We start from the raw sequence: 18,120 nt of genomic DNA, 5'->3' as shown, positions 1-18,120 counted from the left end.
ATAAAGAGAGGTCTGCTTGCAACTTTCTGGATCAACATCTGAGATTAGGCTCTTGATCTGATGTGATGTGGTGTGCTGCACATGAGCGTAACTGCTGACTAAGCTACTTTAGAAACCAGAAACCAAAGACCCCGATTCCCTGCCTCCAATCTCAACCAGACTCTGTCAAACTTCCCTTTAATCGTCAGCGACCCCATGCATGCCAGACAGGCTCGAGCCACTACCACGACTGTCTCCCCTTGAGCCGCTTACCCCTGGGAATTCTGCGCAAACCAGTGTTACTCCTCACCACACCTCCGTCTCTAATTTAACCAGAAACCTCATGTTTGGTGCCAAGAAAGCCCTGCCTCAGAAGATTCCCTTTGTAACCTCCGGCACCGACCTAATTCATACACAGTGTCAACATTACCGTACAATCAAGCTGCAGTCACGGACCTCAAGTCTTGAGGATGGAAATCAAATAACTGCGCATTAAGGTCAGACGTCATTTGGGTTTCCACAGATCAAGCCAATTTAAACCAACGTGCCCTGTAGACCAATAGTGAAGATATTGGAAAAAAAAGAAGGGAAAAGTATATTGAGCACACTTTAACTGTCATGTTTTACGTCTGCAATTTTAAAAAGCAACAAGATTGTGTTTCTCTTAAGTGCAAGGTGGTCCTCTATATTAAAGGCAGAAATAGCCTGGTCACCACACTGAACATGAACCTCGGTTGTAACATTTCCTGCTCTCATGTGTAAGTCCCATCTCTCAACACAGCTGCAATCAAAACACAACAGCACAAAGTTTAAACTTTACCTAAACTATGAAGCATCATGTGTAGGTTAATTATTTACATGGAAAACTCTGATAATTGAATTGAGATTCAAGTGTAAGACAAACTGTTTCATATACATGTCCACTGAGTAAAGTTCTTTCTATACAGAAGACAAAGAGGGATGGAAATACTGTGTAATGTTTGTTATTATCATCACACTTATTAGAATATTCTCCACATCACTTTGGGAGCATTGATTGCATTAAATGTATCCCAAGACATGATGTGGCTCTTAACAGGTTATCAGATCATTCAGTTAAACCTTGGCTGGACTAACAAGGTAATGAAGTCCATAGTAATACATTCAGCATATATACCGTAAATGAAAAGTTTAAACATATGAGAAGTTCAAAAGAGTTTTTCTTCATTTTTGAAGACAATGCATGGAAAAAGGAAAAAGAAAACAAAGGAACCACACAGTAGTTCTGAGATTAATACTCCAAGTTTCAAGCCTGGACCAAGAGTGGCATCTAGTGGTCGATATACAAAAGACATGACACCACTTAACCATTCTTCTGTTGTGGCCCAGAATATTTTTCCAAATGAGTGAGGTGTTGCAGTAACTTCTGTGATGAGAAGGGGCTGATTTGATAGTGACGTTTACTGGACTTCTGCTACTTCCTGGGCTCTGGATACCCCTGACAAGAGCAAGGATTGCGCTTTAAATGCACACCCAAAATCATTACCAAAGATTATTCAGCTTTTGTCCAGGTAAATTAGATCAGATTAGTTTCAATGGGAGGCTGTTGAATATACTAGAGATTTTAGGAAGGCCAAGAACATGTTACTCTTTTATTCAAGTCTGTTAAAATGCTATTAAGGGCTTTCCTTCCTTATAGTTATTCCTTAGAATATTAACACTAAAGAAGAACCATGAACTTTTAAAATATATTTTATTTAAGAGAAAATAAGGATTTCCTCAAAAATCCCTTCTGGCTTATGAGCTGAACTTGCTCCACTTGTTTCCAGGTGTTTTCATGTATATTGTAAATTCTGCTGACAGCTTTGATAAACATAATACATCAACAATGCGCATCTGGTGGATTACATAAATGATTGAGTTCTAGATAAACACAAACTTGATAGTCAAGATTTTTATTTAACATGTATCAAAACAGTATTAACATTAAAGCTGATGAATTTTATGCATTTTTGTGAGTTTGTCTCGGTCTTCACCTAGTTCAAATATATTTTATGGTGCACATTAATATTAAATATTAACACAAGTTCATTGTAACTTAAGTTAACTCAACGGCAATCTACATTAGCAACACATGAAGCCAGAAAACAACAAAGACGAATCCAAGAAAAATCTTAGACCAAGAGTCTCAGTTAAGGAGGACTCCGACTAGGACCTTCAAGAGGGTTCTCCTCCTCTAAGATCAAAGGATTTGTCATTTGGGCTTCTTGGGTAACATCTACTTTCATCAGAACCACCACCCTGAAATGAGAACAAACAGGTGTTAAGCAGAAAAAGGATATGGTACTATATTAGCAGTTCCATCCAACTGTGCATCCATTTTTCCCTATCATCATGCTTTCTTAATACATATGTTCATTACCCTTCTGACAGGCACATGCCCAACATAGCTCCAAGAAACTACCAAAGTACGGCCATTTTTCCAATGTTACAGTAAGACATACATACGAAAAAGAACATCTGGTATATACAGTGCTGTACACAGTTCACAGGGAACTACAGCAGACAGTTCCACATGTTTGATTTGGCAGATTTTTTTGTGGCAGTTGCTCTGGTTGATGCCTTTTATATAAAGCAGTTTGTCTTTTTCTTAAAAGACGCAATAAAAGCATGTGTTTTTAATTTGATTTTTTTTAAGTTATATTAAATAAAGCAATTGGTTCAACAAAGCTCAAAACTTGTGTTAAAGAAAATAGACATTATGAGGATACTAGAGATGTATATTAACATGCAAAAGAGGAACTTGACCGGTGAGAAAAAGTTGGATTAGTAAGAGGAACTGAGTCCTCTAATTTCCAAGTGCCCAGTCGAGCAGAAATGCTTTTCTAGTCAACTTAGAAAGCTTAAAACATTTCTGCCAAGTCGCTCTTAACAAGGAAACTGCTCCTTTTTTGGTTTACTGAATAAATACACCGCGGTTAAAATTCGGCAAACACCTTCAGGTACTTTACCTCAATGACATACTTCTATTGACAAATAATAATGTCACATGAAAGCAGCCTTGAATGTACCACCGAGTTTTGAGGATGCTACATGTATGTAAAATGCTAAAACATACAGTGACACAGACGTACTGTTTAAAGTTTACGGTGATTACAGCCTGTTTTTAGATGTCAATCATATACATTTCACCTCTGTAATATTCTTGATATTTAAAATTGAGCTATTTCTTATATTTTGAACTTTGAAATATATTGTATTATTTAATTAGTTCACTCAGTTACTGTTATTGTCTTATAGTAATAAATCATTTTGTCACAACTCATGTACATCATCTCTGGTTTTTAGTCAAACTTGCAGAGGCAGTGGTATGATCCTTTGAAACTTTGTTACACTTAAGGCATAATTATTAGCTTACCCAATAACAGACAAAGGGATCCCACAGAGTCCTGCAGACAACAGGAACACAAAGCCAGGGCACCATGACACCGTAGCAGCATAAATACTGTTAAAGACTCCAGTCGATACCTTGTTGCTTATAATCTCCAGAAAGTACATAAAGGCAAACAGGGCTCCTGTAAAATAAATAACAATCATAACAGTAACACCACCACCACCATGCTCAGAAGGTGAAAGGGTTACACAAACCCTAAAGATTAAGAGTTTAATTCTGTCAAATCCAACAGAAACTTAAAGTGCTTCGTTTTTAAGTGCACCCACAAGCTTCTGGAATGTGCCATCCTTCAATGGACTAACTCCACAAACACTCTCAGACATGGTTTTGTGGTTCTTGTAAAGTACTAAACTCACTCACCCTGCTCAGACTTTGAGATGATCTCTGACATCATGGCGCGCAGAACAGGGAAAGGCATTTTAGACAGAACCATTGATCCAATTGCTGGAGGGGAAAATGCATAACAGACAATTACTTTTATATTATGCAAAATACTTCAGCATTATAATATAACTACATTGAAATCTGGGCCAATGAACATTTTAGATTTGTTTAATGTTAATTTCCTGTTCATTGATAAAGATGCACATCTCTTAGACAGCATTAGATACAAGAGGATTATGCAAAACAGTGGTAACTGAGGATTAAATTGGACAAAAACCCATTGGTTACTTCCAGTTAGTAATGCAGATTTATAGTGTTTGATTGAGTCTATAAATCTATACTGTAGGCAAAGACAATTCAGAACTTTGCAGCTATGATGCGTCTGCAGTTGTAATCGCATCTACCTCACTGATTGTGCAAATAGAACAATATTCTACTGGTGTTGACATTAATGCAGTTTTCCTCTTTTTGTAGCTCTGACAAAATGTGTCGACTTGAGAGCTAATAGATTTTGAATAGTTTTACTAAAAAACCAAGATGGCAGAGTCTTCAAACCAGCCTGCGAGTCTAGCATGATCAGCTTACTTTTACTCATCATGGCAGAGCAGCACAAACACATCTTGCTCAATATGGCAGGGTTTTATGGATATAAATTACTTAAGCAATTTGCAGAGTTCCAGTATTCTGATTGCCTAGTTAAGAGTGCTAAAATGTAAAGCCGCTCCCCCTCACCTACAAACATAAATAAGGTGGTCTCAGCAAACGCTGTCATCACCATGCTTGTCACCAGAGACAGGATCCCAAACAGGACAATGAACAGCTGGGGCACACCACAGCATGTAAATAAGGACACTCCCACAAAGCTAGTCAGGAACACAGTGGTGGTCAGTGCTGAGCCGTAGCCAATCAAAATCTCAGTCCAGCACAGGGGCTTATTGAGCTCATACAGCGTTATCATAGAGACCCCACCAATATATGCAAAGGAAAAGCTGATAAAGATGACAATGAGGAGGGCCAAAGCAATTTTACAACTACGACTAGCCCCTGCAAGCATCTGGTAGACCCCACAGACCATCTGTTTTATGGCTGAGCGCTGAGGTGCCAAATCCATAATAACGACATCTGATGGAGGCTTTATTGTCTCCTCAAGGACAAAGACTGCATAGATTAGGCTCAAACACAGTATCAACGCAGATGTTAGGAAAGGCCAGTTAAATCCTGCAGTTTTCAGGAAGTAGCCTGTTGATATTGAAGCCCCGCCAGCCAACACGCCAATCATCATGTCCACTCCAGCCATGCGCAGAGTCTTCTTGCGACGGGTGTCACACAGGTCTGCTATGTAGGCAAAACAGCCACCCAGAAATGTGCCCAAGCCGCCACACAAAGCGCTGAGGATTGAGGAGCCAATGAGAAGGTAAATGTTGAGCTCAAAATAGGATACAGTCAGGTAGGCCAAGGTATTGATTAACATGCCAATCACAGGTATGATGATTGTGATTTTGCGCCCTGCTCTGTCGCTGTAGGTCACCAGCAAGAGAATGACCAACAAAGATGGGATTGTGCAGAGGACATCTGTGTAAAGGGAGAAGAGAGATGCCTGCTTCTGTACGCCCTAGAAATGCAGAGAGACACAAAACAGACTTAATTTTAACTGCAAAAGCAAACTCACCAAAATACAGCTTGGTAACTGTGTTTTTGGACACAGACATTTTTCAAGTTTTTCCTCTGTATAACCCCAGAGTGGATTTTAAAAATAAAACACAAAGATTGGTAAGTAAAGTCCAACTTTTAAGATTCAAATCATCTTAGAACTTAATCAATTTAATAACAATACAAAATTCAACTGTTTTGAAATTACAGCCATTTTTATATATTGCCCCATTAACAGAGGGTCAAAAGTAATAACACAACTGACTGAAAAGCAGCTTCACAGCCAGTATTCAAAGGGATGCTCCCTGCAGTTGATTCCAAGTGTTTCAAAGCCATCCATATGGATAAAGCATACTGCAAAAGCAACCCAAGAGTTTCTTAATACCAAGAAATACTGTCTTGAGATATTCTTCAGTCACCTGATCCCTGAGGTCAGAGACCCAAAAACAAGCAACAATTGAAGGTGGCTGCAGTAAGGGGCTAGAAGAGCATCCCAAAGTGAGAAGAAACTGTATTTGGCGCTCTGTGCTCTACAGTTCTGTCATTCATCATATTATTCTCAGTGAAGTATTAGGAATAATCCTTATATTTAAAATTGTTATTGTTCAGTTATTTCAAAGTCTCTGAAATAGAGGACTCTGTATAGAAATGGTTGTAATTCCTAAATCGTTCATGCAAAAAAACAACATTAAAGCCAAAACCAAATTCAGTTGAAGAAACTTTCACGTGCACTTGTAAATTTCTAAGTAATGCTAGATCTTATCTGAAATGAGCATTAAATATGAATTTTCCTGCTACAGTATCAATGACAGTATTCAGTGCAACAGTTTTAAGAAGAGTATAATGCAAATGCAGCTAATGCTGATTTGTGTTTTACGCCACTTAACTGATAGCTGTAACTGTGCATGCCCTTATTTTATAGTAGGTCCTTCCATTTTTGGTACCCATGAATCCTACCTTGGAGCCAGAGATTAATGACAAACCTCATAACTGCTTGAGCTGTTGCTTGTTGTACATCCGGATGTGTCAGAGATGAGATAGGTGGTGTTTGTCATCTGCGCCCAGAGTCTCCGGTAAACATATTGCTGCATAAGTGGAGCATTGAGAAAATAGGAAAAAGTGCACAGGGCCATCACAGGCTCCGGAAGCAAGAGACGCTTCATTCTGAGGACAGCTGGAAAATGTCCTGAACAAGAAACAAGGACAATGATTAGATTTGAACTCAAGTGACAACTAAAACTTGATCACTCCACATGCCTGAAGAAGGCATGGTCATTCTTGTACTATAGTTTAAGAAAAGAAAGCAATCTAAAACAGGTGAAACCAGTTGGTCAGTGATTTTATAGTGTTGCAACTGTACAAAACATAGGATTTAAAAAACAAAACAAAAAAGAAAACAAACCCCACAACAGTTACTCTACTCCACTAAAAACTACAGTTCTGATTCAATGTATAAGAAACTGTCTGCATGGGCAATATTTGTTTGATTGGGTTTGTATTTTATTTATTCAAGAAAACTGCATTACATTACTGATCAATTGTATACTGTATCAAACATTCTGTGGTATTCTACTCCAACTGTGCTACTTTAGTGTATATAGCCAGCATTCAGGTTTGTGCGATATTTGGAGATTATATCAAAAAGACTGTCACAGACTCACTGGTATAATATCTAACCAGAGAGCCTGGAGTAATATACCAACATGGTATAAAAATACTGATTAAATATAGAAATCTTTAAATTATTGCTCTGTAAAAATGGTACTTAGCAAGATAAGCACAACATATGACTGCTTATCTTGCCCCACACACACACACACACTGAGTGTAAAAACAGTTCTTGACTTTTTTTCAGTACAAAACAGAAATAAAACCGTTAAATACATTTTTCCCCTAATCATAGAATGCCGTTTTGACTCAGCTTTTCCCCTCAACTTGTGACAAGGCATACACCACACACACCATGCACCAGTGCCATATCAGGGAAACTGAAACAGCACCACAAGAAAGTAAAAGTTCACAACAAAAGGTTGTGAACTTACCTAATGCTGGCTTCCTATAAGCAGCGTGAATGCAAACAAAGCAGCCTTAACATGGTGTTCTTGGAGGAGTACCCCAGTGTGCAGTTGCCACCAGCTAATCCCCAGAACTGACTGGTTTGATGTTAAACAACCAGACTTTAGAGACTAAGAGGACTGGAGTGTGCAAAAATTCAATCGTATGTATAACACAACCTCAAACTAGTCCTTCATGAAATACAAGTGGGATATAAAACTAAACAAGGGCAAACATTAACAATTTGTACTATGTATTATCTGCAATATTAAAAGCAATGAAAGATATTACTGAGGAAAAGACAGACAACTATTTTTTCCTTCTGTAAAACAAGACAGATTTATACAAGTTTTTTTTCCTCCCAGTAGGAGTTTGCATTTTCACTTAAAGAAAGCCAGTTTTCCAACATGACATTTGGGCTAGTGATCATCCCAAAAATGACACTAATAGTTTGTGAAAGAGGAAGGAAGCTCTAAATCGCTTCATTCATTGATTTCACAGGTGTTCAATCAGACAGAGGGAAGCACAAAGTAAATAAAGTAGATCCAGAACGCAGGTTTAAGAACCGGAGTCAAACTTCAATCCAACATGAGAAACTCATTTTCCAGAAAATCTGAGTTTCTTCAGTCTGCCCTGAGTATGTTTAGTTTGTGCTCAGAGCGTGCATGAGTAATGAAACAAAGTAGTCATCAGTGGAGCTCCAATACGAGGATTCACCATGGGAACAAGAAAATAAAGGGCAGAGCTTCTACTGCAATCCAGTCTACAGAGAAATAATAATAATACATACCAGTGGATCATGACATTTATCTCAAAAAGACCAGGAGGGGAGGAGAGAGTGATTTTAATTAGTGAGATCCACTTGATTTTTTAAATCTAATCATTCCACTATAACCTGAAGGGATAAAACTCACACAGTAAGTGCAGATGAGGCAGTTTAATTATGGACATAAATTTGCTTCGGGTGCTTTGCAGTTGAGGTTCAGTCTTCACATGTTTGGACATTTATAGTGAGAGTGGGGGAGCAGCTAGATGAGAGCCTGCAGAGGTGGAACTATGCTCTGGAGAGAAGAGGAATTAATGTCTCTCAAACCAAGTCAGAATGTGCGCGAACGAATAAGGAGACCAGTTTAACAGTAAATATGAAAACAATAGAGGTTGTGAAGGAGGACATACAGAGGGCACTTTGAAAGAAAACGCATGAATGAGGAAATGAAACAGCATTTGAGGCAGCTGCTTCATATCAGTTCGTCAAGTATGTGACACATTGACTAAATTTCATGAACTGAGAGAACTCTCAGGAGTGGCAATAGTGAGCAGGTAGGCACCAGCCTGGGAGCGCATTGGGTGTATAGTCTGCTGCCCCGATAAGTGACTCAGTTTAAGATGGCCCCTCTCTGGAGTACAACGCTCATTTCCCCTCATCTCAGTATGAACATACTCAGACTTGTACGCTAAACAGGCTTTTTGGACGAAGTCAACGATCAATAAAGTCAATAGAAGTTGTTCCGTTTGCTCGGACTGAAGAAAAGAATAAAGGTCCAACTAATATTGTTAACACAATCAATAAAAGGGTCGGGAGTACTAGCCTTGGATAGATTTTCCAATATGACTAAAAAACTTAAACACTCTCACACGCTATTGTCACGGGGTTGTTGTCACGGGGACATCATAGCAGCTGACGTCAGTGTACTTGCAGATATTTAGCTGTGAGCGGAGTGATTTGTCTGGCTTACTTTATCTAAAGACCGTCAAGCCAAGTGCTGCAAAATTCAGGTTACTTTTGGTATACTTGATAGATTCTGCTTTTGAATTAGAGCTTTTGACCTTACCCTGAGGTCAACGATATGAATTAAACATGGAGTAACTAAAGCACGCGGAAACTCACCTTGTCTAATTTCTAGTAAATATGGCACCGAAGCACAGAGAATGGTGGTAAATCCGTGGCGTTAGGTATCATGAGGTTTAATATGTGATAAATCTATGGTGAAGTACCACACCGATTGAATAAAACACGACCAGAATTTTACCAAGTGCGGCCTTACCTTTTTTAGGACGTTGGAAAATGGACACTGCCAGTGGGCCTCCTGCCTGACAGTAAAAGTAAAAGCGAACCAGGCAGGTTGATTGGCCAGCCAGAGTTTCTGGTAATTAAAGTCCCAATTCAGTTCACCTGTGAGGCCGGCTGGCTGTCTGAAGCTCTCTGACGAGGTTTTTTTTTTTTTTCCATGTACTAATTTCATATAGAAAAAACCTAACATCAGGTGACCTAAATGGGACTATGTTAGAAAACAGTACACTTGCAATAGTGGTGTACATATTGGCTATCATATAATTTACAGACATTCAGTAAGCAGGAAAAAGTGATGAACTGCCAAAGCAATTAGTAATGCTTCTATGGTTTTTAAGTGTCTAATATCTTGATTTAGATTGGTAAATAGACTGTAGTCAATACGAATTATGGAGGAGCTATAAAATACAGAAATGGCCTGTTTTACAAGTACTCTGTGTTATTTTACCTACATTATAATTAATCCGGTCCTTTTTGGCCAATATATACAATATATTTTTAAAACTGTGATGTTATATATTACAGATCTCTCTTGAAAAAGACATTTTTAATGTCAATGACACTTTTTACCTGGATAAATAAAGGATGTGTAAAAGTAACCTTCCCCCCCCCAAAAAAAGTGACAGGAATGTTGAATGAATGAAATGATTTTTTTTCTGCAGAATCACATTGTGCTGGGATTTAGCTAGAAAATTAGAAACAATTTTTTATGTTTGTTATGAAGGTCACTGGGTATAGAAAACAGTATTGCATTTAAAAATGTTCTTAGCATTTCATCTCCATCAGAAAAAAAATCATACATATTTATTAAACATCACCTTGTTTGATACAGTTTTAAGAAGATAAATGATGTCGTGCTGATATTTAGTTGTGAATTTTCAGTCTGTATTAAAATACAGAAGCTTGGCCCACAGTGGTAAACATTTTTTATTTTTATTAGACTGTTGTGAATATTGTGTTGACACAATAATTAAGACTATTACACCCAAAATGTAGTAACTTAGCTACAACAAAACCTGAACAGAGGTTGAATCTTACAAACTTCAGGTATGTAGTGGCATAATTGTGCTGGTGCTTTCTTCTTCTGTTTTTCTCAAAAACCAAAGTGTGAAAGAAAATCCCACAACACTTTCCTTTATTTAGTTTGTTGATATTCTCCAGATAATTGGAAAGGTTTTAATTGATAGTATGGAAAACTGAGCTTTTCAACCTGGTCGTACCCCGAGGCAAGCAGAGACCTAATAAGTGACCAATTCAGTCCACAAGGTCTTCGGTTTGGTCATAATACAGAGTGGTGGGTTGTTTCCAGAAAGAACTTTAGTCCTCATACTTTGAAATGATTACCATAACTCTTAGTCCCCTTTACCATTTGTGGCTTGGTCTTTTACCTTTTCCCTGAGCAAAAATGTGATGTCAAGGTCAAATTTTATTTGCTACATTTAAAAAAAAATAAAAAAAGAAAGAAATAATATACATTTAAAATGTATCCATTTAAAATGTTTTTGAAAATGTCATTGTCATGGTCAGACTTCTACCTTCAGACCTTCGAGATTTCTACCAATTTTAACTGGGGTTGTTAAACCTGAGAGGTAGAGAAATCTGTTTACCCATAACTCCAATAAGCACAGCAACAAAGGAAGAAAATGTAACCTATATTAACACCACATAAAATAAATCACACACACACACACACACACACACACACACACACACACACACACACACACACACACACACACACACACACACAAAAAACAAAAAAAACAAATCTTAACAAGCAAGGTGCTGTTAGTGTTTGGTAGTCCTGGCGTCTCAGGTAAGAAGAGGGCTGTGGTCACTCTGATCTTGGACAGGATTCTCCTCCTCTGAATTGAAACGCTTTGGCCTTTGGACCTCTGTGGCAACATCCACTCCTATCACGCTCACCATGCTGAAATGAGGCGGAGAAAAGGGGGATGATATAAGAGCAAAATAAAAAAGGGAGATACATGTCTGCTAAAGCTCAACATAAACTGGCCAACTGTTTCTGTGTCCGTTTCTTCCATTACATCTCTAGTAGCCCTTCTTAAGATTACATCCATACACTTTCTACAACTACCAACGTGGTGGATATGTATATTTAAGGGGGGGAAAAAAATCCCATTTTGTACCATCTGCTACATACAAGACTCATCAGCTTCTTTTTAGCAAATAAGCACAACAACAACCAAACCACATCAGTTTCATTTGAGTGCTGACGTGGCTTGAAAATGCTACCACTCTATGCACTCAAAAGGAAAAATATAGTCTCTTGCTGAATTCAATTAGTTGTTCTGTTGTTAGACAAAATTGCTAAACCAGTGCTTTTGTTATTCTATGAATAGCCGCTAAGTAATAGTAGGGAAATGTGACAACAGCTTTACTCACTGAAGGAGTTTTTCACTACACCCCAGTGCAATAAAGTTCAACAGGAAAAAAATTCAACTAAACTTCAGTTGAATTAAAAGCAAAGCCAAGGCTGTAACAGCCCAAAAATCAAATCGAAGGGATACTATGCATGTCATGAGTTATAAGGGAGGACTTCTTTTGTAAAAGGAGTTGGATAACGAATGAGGAACTAATTCTTCCTGCTTAAGCAGAACCACTTCCCTTTTCTAAATAACTGATAAACAGTGACTTGGCAGCTTGTAACTTGCAACTCCATCCACACAGTGCAGAGTTGTGAAGTCTGATCTCACTAGAAATCTGATCACAGATCACCAAAAAAAAAAAAAACCTCACATGCCTTCAGTCAAACTGAACATTAACATAATCCAGGATAAACAACATACAGGACAGTGAGTTTTGGTGGTAGATAATGGCTTCTGTGAGCAATGCACTAAAAATACACGGTAACATGAACAAAAGTAGCAAGACCTGAGGTGAATAACCTTAAACTATGTCATGTGACTGATATTTATGACATAGTAAAATGAATGGAAACTAATAATGTCTGGGAGGTACAGCAGGAAATTAGTTTGGAAATGTATTACTCTACACATCAATTATAACTACCAGTGCAGTGTCTGTTCAGAGAGCGTAACCCTGGTTACTTTTATAGCTACAATTCTACAGCTAATTGCATCACAGCCATTAAGTGAGTTTCTGTTTCAAAAAGAAAACGGTTATGAAAGGCACAATGACTAAGGTTATACCTTTATAGCTGGAGACCTTTATTCCCTCCTGACTAAAATTACAGTTGGGTAATTTTAGTTGCAATGGATAAACTTAGGAGTCTGAGGCGTGTTGTTCTGTCAATGATTGTCATCACAAAGCCCAAACAACATGCCTGTGTGTGCAGCCCTTCTCCTCTAGGTTAAACACTGGTGACTGAACAACTTTGAACTAAAATGACAACTGCTTATCTGCAATGTCTCAAATTAGACATTGCACTAATTTTCTTCACCATCGGCACAATGTGCAATTCCCTTGTATTCTTATTTATCCCTTTGTATACTCTGTATTTATATATGTCTCTGTATTTCTATCTGTGTATATATGGTATATTTCTGCTCACATTCTGTAACTTCTGTCAGTGCTGCGCTATTAGAAACCGAATTTCCTGGAGGAACCCACCCGAGCGATTAATAAAGTTTTATCTATCTATCTATCTATCTATCTATCTATCTATCTATCTATCTATCTATCTATCTATCTATCTATAACTACAGTTTGAACTGGATCAGATGAATAGGCTTGAGTAAGGCTAACTGGCTGAAAAGTAGGACAGTTTTCCCAAATTATTAGTAAGATTGCAATTTGCAGTAAAAGATGCAAAAATGCTGGCCTGGCTATTTTAAAGTTGTGGGAAATCCATTGGCCTACTTATTGACTTACCCCAAGGCAGTCAAAGGAATCACACAGAGTCCTGCAGATAACAGAAAGACGAAGGCTGGGCACCACGCTACCGTAGCAGCATAAACACTATAGAACACTACAGATGATACATTATTGGACAAACTTTCCATAAAGGAAAGACAGGCAAACAGGGCTCCTGCAATAGAGAGGGAAAAAAAAAATCAGACAAACAGAAAAAAATAAATAAATCTGCAGGTCATAGGGTTACTAAGAACTTCTGGTGTATAGTTTTAAGATAACCCTCTGCTAAATTCAACAGAAACTTGGAGAGCCAAAGCTGCTGGAACAGGCAATCCTTCAATGGACTCTGGCTCTACAAACACACTCAGACATGGTTCTGTGGTTCATGTAAAGCTCTGAAAAGTCACTCACCCTGCTCAGACTTTGGGACAATCTTTGACATCATGGAGCGCAGTACAGGGAAAGGCATGATAGACAGTAGCATTGGTATCCTCACTGTGGCAAATGAAAAACAGAAGATCAACATTATATAATGCATCACACTGTAGTTTTAATGTAACTGCATAAAACTATACATGGGGAAATTAATATTTGCAAAATTGTTTAGTTACTTATGAAAAAAGTATGTTGCATCTATAAATGTAACAGATGTGTGTTTTCAATTACGTAGATTGTTGCAATAAGATAATTAAAGTAAGCAAATGAGTGATAACATAATTACACCGTTTATAAGTTTACAATGCACTAAAAAAAAATTAGGAGTCTCTAGTAGTAGTTGTGCACCTTATAAAGCCACCATAAAAAGTCCTATTCTGTCAATTAGTAATCCAAGTCACTAGCATGCAATGTATTTTGGGGGTGCCATTTCTCTGTTTATAATGCCTTATGTGCTTTTTCTGGAAAAGAAAAAAAAAAAAAAAAAAAAAAAAAAAAGAAAGCACATAAGGCATTTCTACTTCCTGCAGCTAAAATTGTCCTTATTCTTTTTAATATGACACATTCTGTGTTTTTACACCCAACCATTTAATATCGTGCCCACAATGAACACTGATACAGGCTTTGGTTGATGCATTTTTCCTCTTTTCATACCACATATTAAGACAAATTCTACAATAGATCGATGCAAAACACTATAAAGACTAAATTTGTGTCAGAAACTATATATAAGCTATTTCCTAATTCAGGGTGTTAAAAACAGATACAACTAAACTATGGACTTAGTTCATGGCACACCTTGTTAAAAAAAAAAAAAATAAAAAAAGTTATATATATATATATATATATATATATATATATATATATATATATATATATATATATATAACCTTTTTTTTTTTTTTTTTAAACAAACATGGGTTAAAAAGTAAATCTCTTCATTTTCTTTCTCTTCAGTCAAAACTACTGTACATTCCAATAGTTGCATTTTCCTCCTCACCTATAAACATCAACAAGGTTGTTTTAGCAAATGCCGCAGTGAGCATGGCTGATACAACAGACAGGATCCCCAACAGGACAATGAGCAGCTGGGGCACACCACAGTATGTAAACAGGGACACTCCTGCAAAGCTGGTCAGGAACACAGTGGTGGTGAGTGCTGAGCCGTAGCCAATCAAAATCTCAGTCCAGCACAGCGGCTCACTGAGCTCGTACAGTGTTATCACGGAGATCCCTCCTACATACGCAAAGGAAACGCAAGTGAAGATAATAATGAGAAGGGCCAGAACAGTTTTCCACCTGCAGCTGGCCCCTGCAAGCATCTGGCAGACCCCACGGAGCATCTGTTTCATGCCTAAATACCAAGGAGATCCATCTAAAGTAACAGCACCAGTTGGAGCCTTCTTCACAGTCTCCTCAAGGACAAAGATGGCATAGAGCAGGATCAAAACGAGCATCAATGAAGAGGTTAGGAAAGGCCAGTTGAATCCCACAGTTCTCAGAAAGTAGCCTGACGATAATGCAGCCAGTCCAGACAACAGGCCAATCATCATTTCCAATCCAGCCATGCGATATGTCTTCTGACGATCATCCTCGCACAAGTCTGCTATGTAGGCAAAACAGCCACCCAGAAATGTGCCCATACCACCACACAGAGCACTAAGAATTGAGGAGCCAAAGAGCAAGTAAATGCTGAGTTCAAAGTAGGACACAGTCAGCAAAGACAATGAGTAGATCAATGTGCCAATCATAGGCATGATGATGGCTATCTTGCGTCCTCCTTGATCGCTGTAGGTCACCAGTATGAGAGTGACCACCAAAGATGGGACTGTGGATAGGATGTTTGTGTAAACGGAGAAGAGAGATGTCTGCCTCTGTACCTCCTGCAAAAGCAAAAAAAGAGAGAGAGAAAAAATGTGGTTGTAAAGCCCTTTAAATTCTGTCAGCTTGCATTTATGAGGAATGCTAGATGTCCTCAACAGCAACTCTTGAACCTGAATTTATTGTTAACAGGAGTGATGGAAGCAGTGCAGGGGTGCACAAATAGAGGATGTTGAAGGAGAAGAATTTTTTTTGGAGCCAGATCAAAATATCTTGATCATACCTTAAACAGTGGAAGAATCTTTTTAAAAAAAAAATTAAAAACGAATTATTTTCAGACATTTCATGAGAACGTTTAATGTTCAGGACTAAAAGGGGAGGTGGGAAAAAAAGCTTTTTATAATACAACAGGTGCTGTTGTGGCCATTTACAGATAACACAAGTTTTGTCCTGTTGTGGTTTTCACTTCTCTTTTATGTGTAATTCTCATTCTATACATGCATGTTAAAGTAAAATGACATTGTTCCTCATAGAACAATGTCTTGATGCATGCTTAATCATCCTCCCACTGAAGGGACTACATCCAGATGAACAGAATCAACTTTTTGGGGCTCATAGAACAATACTCTTTTACATCCTTGTTACAAAATTGTTTGTTTATTGCAAACATCCTACAAATAAAAAGATTGTACCATCATATCTGTATTCTGTAAGATTATCACCTTTTAGCTATAGTGTAGCTACCACAGTATGTGGGTATCTGTATGAGCACAGACCTGTAGTCACAAGAAATTCTTTGCACGTCACCTTATTGCGCTAAAGAAGCTAAAAAAATCTTTGTAACCCAAACTGTGAAAGAGAGGAAGTCAAAAGTTTATGGGAAAAATGTATGAATAAAAACGTTAAAAATAGACATGGAACTAGTAATGCTATTACAAATTCTAAGTAGGCAACTTGTTATACCGTATATGTAGGGCTGTTCGATGTAACGATATATATCGGATGACGATATAAAAACGTCTATCGTTTCATTTTACGCTATCGTTTGTTTCGTGGTGTCGCAAAATAAACTGTTTACGGCAATATTTTTTCATTATTTTGATGGTCACTGTAGTGGCTATATTAATTTCTTAAAGTTCTCTCTTTCTCTTACATTTAATATAACCACACTACAGACAGACAATTACAGACAGACACCCAATGTTGGGTGGCATGTTGTTTCATGGTGTACACCATGAGAAGCTGTTGACCTAAAAGAATCTGTGTCTTGGTTTAAAGGTGAATGTTTGCACCAAATATTGATTTTTTTCATGGCATTCATTCTTAAACAATCCTTGCTATATTCAAAATGTTTTTAGTTTTCAGTGTGGTGGGAAAAAAGAAAGAAAATAAGATACTCCAAATTTCAGGAATGGATAACACGCCTTTAGTGATTAAAGACTAACCTCATTATAGTGAGACTGATTGCTGCTGTTGCTGTTTGCCACACATCTGGAAGTGTTGTCAGAGCTCAGGTAAGTGGTGTTTGTCACCTGCAGCCAGATTCTCCTGTATGCATACTGTTGCACAAGCGGATAGTAGAGGAAAGTGGCAAAAGCATACAGGGCCACCACCGGCTCCACAAGGAAAAGCCTCTTCATGTTTACGGGCTAAAAAGTATCCCGTGAGAAGATATGAAAGACAGTTGATAGTTAGATTTAAGCCTGAACACAGGTCACAAAATTAACAATACACTGCACTGTCAGATATTTAAAACAATCAAATACAGCATAATACACGGTTATTGTTGTGGTAAAAATTCAAATGAGAATATCAAACCCAAACTTCTAAGCACATTTTATTTTGCTGAAACTTTTGGATCTTTAACAGTCGTGAAAACAAGTAAACAGGCACCTCCAAAAAAAAACAACCAAACAGAAAAACAAACAAACAAACAAAGCAGAGTCTGGTAACAGAGAGTCGATTTAAATAATAAGAAAGGATCTGCATGGAAGCAAACATACTTTATTTGTTTGGTTGTTTTAGAGACATTGAACTACAACGTCGATAAACAACATTTCCTGACAGGCTGAAACATTACATGGAATAGTAGACAATCTAACGACGTTCCTGCTTGACAAGCTGGAGGAGATCCCACCGGAAGATAGCAGATGAGCATTAACCTTCTCTAACATATTGTGAAAAACAAGACAGTGCTAACTCTGTTTGACGCCTACCTGTTTAAAAAATCGTCAGGGTCACATACATCACAGTTACTTATCCCCGGCCAATGTTGTTTATATGATGAAGGTCGGAGCGCTTGTTTTATACAGAAATGTCAGAGGTTATGAAATGCCGACGTCCCACCTCTAGGCACACACGATTGGACGGCAGTGTTCTCTGTTGGACTCATTGGATTAAAGCAGCTGTCAATCATAGGTGGAATTGCTCAAAACATTTCATGGGTTCTTTTTTT

At 37.9% G+C, this 18,120-nt stretch overlaps 2 protein-coding genes across 4 annotated transcripts; both read right to left on the bottom strand.

Moving 5' to 3' along the window:
- Positions 1-1,800: 1,800 nt before the first annotated feature.
- LOC120734402 (solute carrier family 46 member 3-like) lies at positions 1,801-9,676 on the bottom strand. Of its 2 annotated transcripts, none has more exons than XM_040033216.1 (6): positions 9,547-9,676; positions 6,430-6,632; positions 4,529-5,408; positions 3,773-3,856; positions 3,377-3,533; positions 1,801-2,259 (listed from the first exon to the last, which is right to left on the bottom strand). In XM_040033216.1, the coding sequence occupies exons 2-6, from the start codon at positions 6,607-6,609 to the stop codon at positions 2,151-2,153; spliced, it is 1,410 nt and encodes a 469-aa protein (XP_039889150.1). In that variant the 5' UTR covers positions 6,610-6,632; positions 9,547-9,676; the 3' UTR covers positions 1,801-2,150. The 2 variants fall into 2 exon arrangements, with proteins under 2 accessions (XP_039889150.1, XP_039889151.1); XM_040033217.1 differs by lacking the exon at positions 9,547-9,676 and adding an exon at positions 9,390-9,521.
- Positions 9,677-10,489: 813 nt separating this feature from the next.
- slc46a3 (solute carrier family 46 member 3) lies at positions 10,490-18,021 on the bottom strand. Of its 2 annotated transcripts, none has more exons than XM_040033214.1 (6): positions 17,882-18,021; positions 17,111-17,326; positions 14,845-15,727; positions 13,821-13,904; positions 13,428-13,584; positions 10,490-11,502 (listed from the first exon to the last, which is right to left on the bottom strand). In XM_040033214.1, the coding sequence occupies exons 2-6, from the start codon at positions 17,303-17,305 to the stop codon at positions 11,385-11,387; spliced, it is 1,437 nt and encodes a 478-aa protein (XP_039889148.1). In that variant the 5' UTR covers positions 17,306-17,326; positions 17,882-18,021; the 3' UTR covers positions 10,490-11,384. The 2 variants fall into 2 exon arrangements, with proteins under 2 accessions (XP_039889148.1, XP_039889147.1); XM_040033213.1 differs by having other exon boundaries at positions 17,111-17,314; positions 17,882-18,020.
- Between the last annotated feature and the right edge of the window lie 99 nt (positions 18,022-18,120).

Source organism: Simochromis diagramma, unplaced genomic scaffold, assembly GCF_900408965.1.
Source record: "Simochromis diagramma unplaced genomic scaffold, fSimDia1.1 OVJJ01000216.1, whole genome shotgun sequence".
NCBI lineage: Eukaryota > Metazoa > Chordata > Actinopteri > Cichliformes > Cichlidae > Simochromis > Simochromis diagramma.
This window is presented reverse-complemented; position numbering and strand designations above follow the sequence as displayed.

Coding starts and splice junctions, on each gene's coding strand:
- LOC120734402 (XM_040033216.1), bottom strand. CDS start 6,609: ATGAAGCGTCTCTTGCTTCCGGAGCCTGTGATGGCCCTGTGCACTTTT. Junction 3,534..3,772: donor CATCTCAAAGTCTGAGCAGG/GTGAGTGAGTTT, acceptor TTTATTTTACAG/GAGCCCTGTTTGCCTTTATG. Junction 2,260..3,376: donor ATCCCTTTGTCTGTTATTGG/GTAAGCTAATAA, acceptor TTCTCATTTCAG/GGTGGTGGTTCTGATGAAAG.
- slc46a3 (XM_040033214.1), bottom strand. CDS start 17,305: ATGAAGAGGCTTTTCCTTGTGGAGCCGGTGGTGGCCCTGTATGCTTTT. Junction 15,728..17,110: donor ATCAGTCTCACTATAATGAG/GTTAGTCTTTAA, acceptor TTGCTTTTGCAG/GAGGTACAGAGGCAGACATC. Junction 13,585..13,820: donor TGTCCCAAAGTCTGAGCAGG/GTGAGTGACTTT, acceptor TCTCTATTGCAG/GAGCCCTGTTTGCCTGTCTT.